This window comes from Rhincodon typus, chromosome 2 (assembly GCF_021869965.1).
Source record: "Rhincodon typus isolate 14 chromosome 2, sRhiTyp1.1, whole genome shotgun sequence".
In the NCBI taxonomy this organism is placed as follows: domain Eukaryota; kingdom Metazoa; phylum Chordata; class Chondrichthyes; order Orectolobiformes; family Rhincodontidae; genus Rhincodon; species Rhincodon typus.
The window spans coordinates 143,539,594-143,549,562 of NC_063333.1; the positions used below are offsets into that span (position 1 = coordinate 143,539,594).

Here is a 9,969-nt window from a genome sequence, read left to right on the forward strand (position 1 = left end):
ACAGTAAGTCAATCAGCCCCAGAACTTACCTTCCTGAGGTGTGCTTATCCTCAGGTTCAACTTACCACCAGTCATTTCTCTCCAATAAGAGAGCAGCCCATATAGCCCTCTGGGACTTTGGCAGCTTTACTTTTACCAGAAAATAAAAGTTTGGGTCCCGAAAAACACATCAGATTATGCATTTTTATATCAACCAGTTCAGACATGTTGTGACACACTTTTGTGTGGAAGGTGGGGCTATGAACTTAGGTCCCCTGGTCCCAAAGTACAGACATTACCATTGCACCACAAAAGCCCTTAGCCCAGTAGGGTATACAAGTATTTGACTTAATCAAGACTCTTCACTGGATCTTACTTACAAAGCACTCCTGATTTGAAGAGCTTCATCCTGAGAGTTGATTGTTTTGTCTTTCATGATGATGTTTGAAAACTTGCATTTGATGTTCTGCAATTTACACACAAGGAATTTAGTTCACAATGATAAAAGACACTGCTGTAAGGTACTTTAAACAATCACACATTCACAAGGGGAGGCATTAACCTAGTGGTATTATTGCTGGACTGTTAATCCAGAGACCCAGATAATGTTCTGGGGACCTGGGTTCAAATCCTACCATCAGCAGATGGTGGAATTTGAATTCAATAAATATGTGGAATTAAGAATCTAATGATGACCATGAATCCATTTTTGAGGGGAAAACCCATCTGGTTCAGTAATGTCCTTTAGGGAAGGAAATCTGCCATCCTTACCTGCTCTGGCCTACAGGTGACTCCAGACTCACAGCAATGTGGTTGACTCTTAACTACCCTCTGGGCAATAAATGCTGGTCTAGCTAGTGACGCCCTCATCCCATGAATGAATAAAGGAAAAAAATAACAAGGAGTGTATGCCTGAAACCAAAAGACAGCTGATGAGGGAAAATTAGGAAATACAGCTGCAAACGTTTTTTGTGTAAATAACCAGAAGCAGTGAAACACAGTTTCCCCAGATGTGTTCTGCAAAAGCAAAATATCAGCAACAAGGCAGAGTCATTAAAACAATGCAATGCTCAAGCTGCAAGCTAATGGGATATCATGTGTAATGCACCAATTCTGTAACAATGGGCATTTACTTACACCAAGTACGCTGTGTCATGTTGAACGAAAGTTAAAAAACAGAATCAATTCTATTGAAATGCCAGGTTCTGAGTGCTCATCTATCAGTGTCTGACTCGTTTCAGGGAATCACAGCTTCTGATTTCCCTTCTATCACTGTCTAACATTGTCAGTGGAAGAAATGCTGCCCAAGCTGACTGCATTTCAAAGATTTGTTTGAAGGTACTGATGAATCCACTCAGCTTTTATTCTCATGGCTTCCTGATTCCTTTATCTGTCAGTAAATGAAGAAGCGTCTTGTAACAGTTTCCAGCCTGAATACAAAAAGGCCCAGGGTTGTTTCTTCATCACTTACTTCTGTGGCTGATAATTACAGTTTTCTGTAAAACGAGCCTCCAGGATTTGCCAAAAACTGTCTTATCTCTTTCTCAAATTCTGGAAACAAGGAAGAAATAAACTTGATACAACAAAGAGAACCCTCAACCTAAATAAACTGACTGTACATCAGGGGGCATTGGGGAACTTACCTCCCTAGAGCTGGGAATGGAGGGGATTATAGCTGGTTTATAAAGGCAGGCTCTTGGTTGAGCTCTTGCTTCAGACTGTCTGCCCCTTCAAGGTGCAAATACTGCGATCTGCGAGCAGAGAATGGCAGAGTGGATTGTTGATCACAGAGTCTTGTGACAACAAGTTAAAATTGGTTAAAAATAAGGCTTTTAAAACTGGAGATTAATTCTAAAAATCCAATTTGGCATCGTTCTGGCTGGTGTTATTTCTTTTTCTGGGATATCGACATCATTGGCAAGGCCAGCACTTGTTAGTCATTGCCCTTGAGAACCAGCAGAGAATGACAAAACGAAGAAGCAGCAATTAGAGTATGAGAGAAAGCCAGCTAGAAGTTTAAAAACTGATGGCAAGAGTTTCTATACAAAATTCAGAAAGTAAAGAGTAACCAAAGTGAGTGTTGGTCCTCTCAAGAGTGAACCTGGAGAATGTCTCAATGGGTATGTATCTACCTTCACTGTTCACAGCAAACTACCCAGCCTTCAGGACGACATCAACTACAACACCACACAACCCTGCCACGGCAACCTCAGTAAGACATGCCAGATCATTGACATGGACACTACCATCACACGTGTAACACCACCCACCACATACACAGCAGATACTCATGTGACTCGGCCACTGTTGTCTACCTCATACACTGCAGGCAAGGATGCCTCAAGTCATGGTACATTGGTGAGATCACTGCAGATGCTACGGCAACAGATGAATGGACACAGCGCAACAATCGCCAGACAGGAACGTTCCCTCCCAGTCGGGGAAAACATTCAACCTCCGATTTTCAGGTAAGCATCCTCCAAGGCAGCCTTCAAGGTACGCAGTAATGCAGAATCGCCGAGCAGAAACTGATAGCCAAGTTCTGTACCCACGAATATGGCCTCAACCATGATCTTGGGTTCATGTCACACTACATGTGACCCCACTGCACTGTTCTGCATCTGTAAAATCTTCCTTACTGTCCTGTTTTAACACCATCACCTTGTTAACTTGTTATCATGTCTCTAACTTAATTAGCTTGGACAGTTTTGGATTACTTATTACTTTGGTTAGATTCTACACATGTGACTCTTATACTTATCACATTATTCCAGCCGGCGGTTTGTCTCCAGCACCACACTATTTTTAATTTTTTGTAACTATCTCTCTGCCTCAATTAATCAGATTATAGGTCATTCCTTCGCTTGTTATTCAGCTGTTGACAATTTACTCACACTGTCTGACAGTTTTGATCACCTGCAGAGACCTATTATTCAGCCTGTCGATACTTCACTCACACCATTTGTATGATCTTTTGATCTCTCTGCCTATAAATTATGTGCCTGTGTGCTTCTCTCACTCCACCTGATGAAGGGGCAGCACTCCGAAAGTTTAGGATTTCAAATAAACCTGTTGGACTATAACCTGGTGTCATGTGACTTCTGACCTTGTTCACTGTAGAAGACTTAGAAAACCTTCCAAACGATACTTGTAAATGAAGAAGTGAAAGCAGTAGAGGAACTTAAAACAATTGCTATCAACAAGGAATCATTGCTGGGAAAATTATTGAACATAAAGGCTGACATGTCGGCCTGACCTAATGGCTTGCATCCTGAAAAAAAAATGGCTGTATCAACAGTAGGGAATTGGTTACAATCTTCCAAAATTCCATAAATTCTGCAAATGTCTCTGTAGACTGGAAAATAGTGACTAAAGCATCTTTATTCAAGAAAGGAGGGAGACAGAAAGAAGAATAATATAGGCCAGTTAGCATAGTATTTGTCACAGGGAAATGCTAGAGTCCATTATTAAAGAGGTTATACTTCATTAAATCATAATGGTATCAGACAGCATCAACATGGTTTTGTAAAAGTGAGGCTGTGTCAAACTAATTTATTTTGAGTTCTTTGAGGAACTAACAAGCACCGCGGATAAAGGAGAGCTTTTAAATGTTATGTACTTGAATTTTCAGAGACTTCCTATGACTGGCCACATCAAAAGTAAGAATACATGGTGTAAGGGGTATTGTAATCACTTGGATAAAGAATTGGTTAGCAATAAGGAAGCATGTGAGTTAGGATAAAGTGAGTTGTGGTATAATTGCTGGACTGTTAATGCCAAGACCCAGGTAATGTTCTGGGGATCTGAGATCAAATCCCACTAAGACAGATGGTAGAATTTGAATTTGAATTCAATAAATATGTGGAATTAGAGTCTAATGATGACTATGAATCCATTGTTGTAAAAATCCATCTGGTTCACTAATATCCTTTAGGGAAGGAAACTGCCATCCTCACCTGATCTGACCTACATGCAAATCCAGACCCACAACAATGTGGTTAATTCTTAACTGCCTTCTGGGCGATTATAGATAGGCAATAAATGCTGGTCAGCCAGTGACGCCCTAATCCTGTAAATAAACATTTTTTAAAAAGTGTTGGGACTCAACTATTTGCAATTTAAATAAATAGCTTGGATGAAGGAGTTGAATGTAAATTTGCCAAAGACACCAAGGTATGTAGGAAATTAAGTTGTCAAGAGGAGGTAAAGCTGGATGGAGGTACAAATGCATAGAGATCAACTGGCAGATGAAACATAATGTGGGAAAAAGTGAGGCAAGACGAATAGAAAAGCAGAGAGATTTCAGAAAATGATGGTCCAGAAGGATGTTGGTATCCTTGTAAATGAATCATATAAAGGCATTTTGCAGAGACAGCAAGTGATGAGGAAAGCACATGGAATGTTACTATATATTGCAAACGGAATAGAATATGAAAATAGGGAACACAGTGTGGAGCTGGAGGGACACAGCAGGCCGGGCAGCATCAGAGGAGCAGGAAAGTTGACGTTTTGGGTCGGGACCCTTCAGAATTTTCTGAAATGTCAACTTTCCTGCTCCTCTGACCTGCTGTGTTCATCCAGCTCTACACTGTGTTGTCTCTGACTCCAGCATCCGCAGTTCTTGCTATCTCCATGAAAATAGGGAAGTTTCAGTGCAGCTATATAAGGCATTGGTGAGACCACATACAGAGTACTGTGTACAGTTTTATTTTATGGCAAAAGGTTGAACCGATTGAGCCTTTAACCACTGCAGCTTAGAAGAGTAAAAGTGATTTTGTTGAAACTATAAAATCCCAAGGGATAAGGCCAATGCTGGGACAATGCTTTCTCTTGTGGAGCTAGAGTAGCCAGTTTAGAAGCAAGAAGTCTCCCTTTTAAATTGACATTATGGAGAATGCTTCCTTGGAGTCTGATTAATCTGAAATTCTCTTTCTCAGAGACAGTGGAGGCTGGGTCATTGAATTTATTCAGGGCTGAGGTGCACAGGTTTTTCATTGGTGAGGGAATCAGGGGTAATTGGGTGGGGGGAAACAGGAAAGTGAAACAGAAACCAATACTCCCTCTAACTTTTATTTCAGTGCGTGGGCATCCAAAGCCAGAAGTCAATGCGTTATCACACCGTTTGGCAATGGGCAAAACCTCAGAGTGCCTATGTAGCCATGCGGCTGAGAGGGAACATTTTTCGTAACCACAATCAGATTGGCCATGATCACGTCAAATGGGAGAGTAGGCTCAAAAGGGCCAAATGGTCTACTGCTGCTTTGAAGTCCTGTTCTTATGTTCACATGTAAAGGTAGTGGTGAACCACCTTCTTCATTCATTGTAGCTGTAGAGAGCAGGTACCCACACAGCGTTGTTATCAGGGTGGTGCTAGAATTTTGAACCAGCAACAAGGAAGGAACGAGACTATATTTCCACGTCAGGATTGTATGTGACTTAGAGAGAAATTTGCAGGTGGCATTGTTCACATGGATCTGCCGCCTTCTAGATAGTAGAGGTCCCAGGTTTGGAATTTGTAATCACATTCCAAATGTGTAATCTTATTTGAAACCTGGGCAGCACGGTACTCAGTGGTTAGCACTGCTGCCTCACAGTGTCAGGGTCTCAGGTTCGCTTCCAGTCTCTGGCAGCTGTCTGCAGAGAGTTTGCACATTCTCCTCGTGTCTGCGTGGGTTTCCTCCGGGTGCTCCGGTTTCCTCCCACAGTCCAAAGATGTGCAGATTAGGTGGATTGGCCGTGCTAAATTGCCCATAGTGTCTAGGAACGTGTAGGCTAGTGGATTAGCCATGGGAAATTCAGGGATGGGGTGGGTCTGGGTAGGATGCTCTTCATAGGGTTGGTGTGGATTTGATGGGCCAAATGTTCTGCTTCCACACTGTAGGGATTCTATGATTGGTTTATTGATGCAATGTAGATGGTGCACACTACAGCCACTATGCACGAGTAATGGAGAGAGTGAATGTTGAAGGTAGTGGATGGGATGCTAATTGCTGCTTTGCCCTGGATGATGTTGTGCTTCCTAGGTGTTGTCAGAGCTGCAACCATCCACGCAAATAGGGAGTATTCCATTCCACACCTGACTTATGCCTTGACAATGGTGGAACTCAGAGAGTAGTAAGGGCGTGGAATGCCCTGCCTGCAAAAATAGTAGACTCGCCAACTTTAAGGGCATTTAAATGGTCATTGGATAAACATATGGATGATAATGGAATAGTTTAGGTTAGATGGGCTTCAGATTGGTTTCACAGGTCGGTGCAACATCGAGGGCCGAAGGGCCTGTACTGCGCTGTAATGTTCTATGTTCTATGTTCTATGAACAGAGTCTGAGAAGTCAGGAGGTTGAGTTAATTACAAATGTCTAATCTACACTTGTCATGGCCATAGTAATATGGCTAAAGTAATGATGTCACATTGGATAAGTGGCACAGAAATAGGTGATTTAGCAAAAACAGGCCAGGCTAATGTCTGCGCTCAACTCCGTTTTTCCTGATCCAAATCGATCTTCAGAAACCATACCTCCCTTCACCTTCATGTATTTGTCTAGTTTTCCCTTAAATACATCCATACTGTTCGCCTCAAATAATCCCCAAGGTATAATTGTTTGAAGGCTGAAACGATAAGCATGATGCAGTGTAAAGGACTAAGTGCATGTTTACACATATACCTGGAGCTGCTGATCAATATATGGAATTTTGAGAATTTCCACAGCTGTCGGACGGTGTGATGGATCCTTTTGCAACATGCTGTGAGGAAGAAAGTACGGCACATTGAAGAGGGAGATTACAGAAATACACAGTGAAGCAGACAAGTTGACAGGGCAATCTTTTCAGGTGAGGGTACACATACCTTGTCATGACGGCATTAAGCTCGCTGGAATACCTGTCCGGCAGTGATGGAGTTTCACCCTCCACAATTTTCAGGATAACTGACATGAAGTTATGGCCAGTGAACGCATGATCCAAACAGCACACTTCATACAAAATACACGCCAGAGACCTGGGGAAGTGGGGGGGAATTGAAAATCTTTATGCATGATGTATTGATAAACTTAGACTGAAAATAAGAGAAGAACAGCTGAGGTCCAAAATTAAAATACTGAATAAACATTGCCCTTTTGCATTGGGACTTTAAGCACAATTAATGAATTTCAAACTAAATTTGAGTATTAAAAACTGAAAGAACTGCTGATGCTGTAAATCAGAAACAAGAACAGAAATTGCTGGAAAATCTCAGCAGGTCTGGCAGCATCCGTGAAGAGAACTGAGCGTTAACGTTTCAGGTCCGGTGACCCTTCCTCAGAACAGTTCCGAGTTTGGGTCACTGAACCCGAAACGTTAACTCAGATTTCTCTCCACAGGTGCTGCCGGACTTGCTAGACTGTTCCAGCAATTTCCATTTAAATGTGTGTATTATCAGAACAGATAATAATAATTTTCTCACCTATTCCTAACCATTTTCTATTCAAGGTCCCACAAAGAACATGGTAAGTTTGAATATCTTATCTTTCTGCTGTTGATTATCTTCAGAATTGTGAGCGAGTACAAATTGTTAACTAATTCTTTTTCTTTAAATTTAGAATTTTTCGCACTATTTTAGAATTCTGAACTTCTGCGTCCTAGCTAGAAATACAAGCATTTCATAAAACTCACAGCTGGTTTGCTCAACAGTTTATCCTGACAGTAAAGATCTAATTTTATCATCTTATGACACAGACACATGCAGTTCAAAGGAAATGAAAACAGAAAATGCTGTAAAATCTCAGCAGGTCAGACAGTATCTATGAAGAGAGGATGAAAGTTAAAGTTTCAGGTCAGAGACTTTAGCCAGAATGAGAGATTAACTTGAAATGTTCACTCTCTTTCTCTCTCCACAGATACTGCCTGTTCTGACAAATATTTCCAGCATTGTTTTGATATCAGATTTCCAGAGTCTGCAGTACATTGTTTATGGCAATCACACGGTATGATGAATTGTAGCAGGTCAGGGTAACTTTTGTTTTATGCATTTATGGGCCTTTGTGGACTATCAATAATCACTAAATTCTCCACCCTCATAATAACCTGTTCCAGGAAATTAACTCCTTCAAATAGAGATGTGCACTGCAGTAAGTATCCCAGGGCTAGTATCTACCATGCACACAGGCTATTTTCATTTTTAGTCACTTTTCTGTCGTATATAAATGTGTTCAAGGCCATCAGGAAAAGAGCAGGAAAGTGGACGCGAGGAGTGTTCGATCAGCCATGATCCGCTTGAATGGTGGAGCAGACTCAAGGGGCCGAATGGCCTACTCCCGTTCCTATTTCTTAAAACGAAACTCTGCTTCCTGTATCCTATCTCACACCAAGTCCTCTTCATAGTCTCGTGTTCTCTCTTGGCAAGGTCTATAAATATGAGGTGATACAATGCAGTCAAATATAAACAGCTATTACACACTTAATGGGGTGGCATCCACAAGAACACCAAAGTGGGAGCGTGAGTATTCGGCCCATCAAGACTCTACCAACATTCAATTTGATCATGGTCGACCTTGGGCTTCAACTCCACTTTCTCGCTCACTCCCTATTTCCCTTGATTCCCTGACAGACCAAAACCATGCCCATCCCAGCCCCTAATTTATTCAGCCATGGAAACTCCACAGCCCTCTGCAGTAGACAATCCTTCACAATTAGACCATAATATGTTGGCTGCAGAAGTAGGCCTTTCTGCCCAACATGTCTGTTATGCTATTCAATGGGATCATGGCTGATCTGATGACCCACAGCGTTGTTTCTTGCCTTTTCCCATAACCAATGGTTCCCTTACTGATTACAAAATCTATCTATCCCAGCTTTGAGTATACTTAATGATCCAGCCTCGACAGCCCTCTGCGGTAAAGAATTGCACAGATTCACTACCCCTGAGAGATGAAACTCCTCCTCATCTCTGTCTTAAATGGGCGACTCCTTATTTTGAGATTATGCCCTCTGGTCCTAGGCTCTTCCACAAGGAGAAATAACATCTACCCTGTCAAGTGCCCTCAGAATCTCATATATTTTCAGTAAGGTCTCCTCTCATTCTTCTAAACTCCAATGATTCAAGGCCCAACCTACTCAAGCTCTCCTCATCAGAAAAGCCCTCGATTCCCAGGATCAACCTGATGAACCTTCTCTAGACTGCCTCCAATACCAGTACATCTTTCCTCAGGTAAAGGGCCCAGAATTGTTCACGGTTTTCCAGCTGTGGTCTGACCAGTGCTTGGTGTAGTTTCAGCAAAGCCTTCCTACTTTTGTAATCCATTCCCTCTGAAATAAAAGCCAACATTCCATTTGTCTTCCCTATTACTTGCCGAGCTGTACGCTAGCTTTATGTGAATTATGCACTGGAACCGCCAAATCCCGCTGTGCTGCAACTGTCTGTAGTCCTTCTCCAACGCAGTAATATTTAGCTCTTGTATTCTTTCTGCCAAAATGCATGATCTCGCAGTTTCCCACATGATATCAACCCCGTGAGTGAAGTAATTTTCTCCTCATGTCAATCCTGCATGATTGGCTCTTATCTTGAGACTACAGTTTCAATCAGGGGTAACAATCTCTCAGAGTCTACCCTTTCAAGACCCTACAGAATCTTGTATTTCTCATTGAGGCTACATCTCACGCTTCTAAATTCCAAAGAACATTGGCCCGTAATTACTACTCAGCCTGTCATTCTAGGACAATCCTGTCATCCCGATTACCTGGTCATTTTTGGTTTGAGAGAGCTTTCAGTGTGCAAACCAGCTGATGTGTTTCCGACACAATGTCAGTAATTACACTCCTAAAGTCCTTTATTGGCTGGTAAACACCAGTGGCTGCTATATACATGCCAATCTTTTTTTTGTGGAATTCCAGTATTACCAGATTTATGGAAGAGTACCTCCACCCAATCCAAGACAACAAGTTGCAGAGCTGGATGAACACAGCAGGCCAAGCAGCATCATAGGAGCAGAAAGGCTGACGTTTCGGGCCTTTTTTT

General features: G+C 42.0%; 1 protein-coding gene across 3 annotated transcripts in view; it reads right to left on the minus strand.

The window, feature by feature from the left end:
- Positions 1 to 355: 355 nt before the first annotated feature.
- The window catches only part of LOC109913858 (NIMA-related kinase 11), a 124,510-nt gene continuing 114,896 nt past the window's right edge, over positions 356 to 9,969 (minus strand). For all 3 annotated transcript variants that reach the window (XM_048607150.1, XM_048607158.1, XM_048607160.1), the window contains 3 exons: positions 6,826 to 6,975; positions 6,644 to 6,722; positions 356 to 445 (listed from right to left, as the gene is read on the minus strand). In XM_048607150.1, coding sequence (XP_048463107.1) covers positions 356 to 445; positions 6,644 to 6,722; positions 6,826 to 6,975 — 319 coding nt within the window. The remainder of the gene's footprint in view (positions 446 to 6,643; positions 6,723 to 6,825; positions 6,976 to 9,969) is intronic.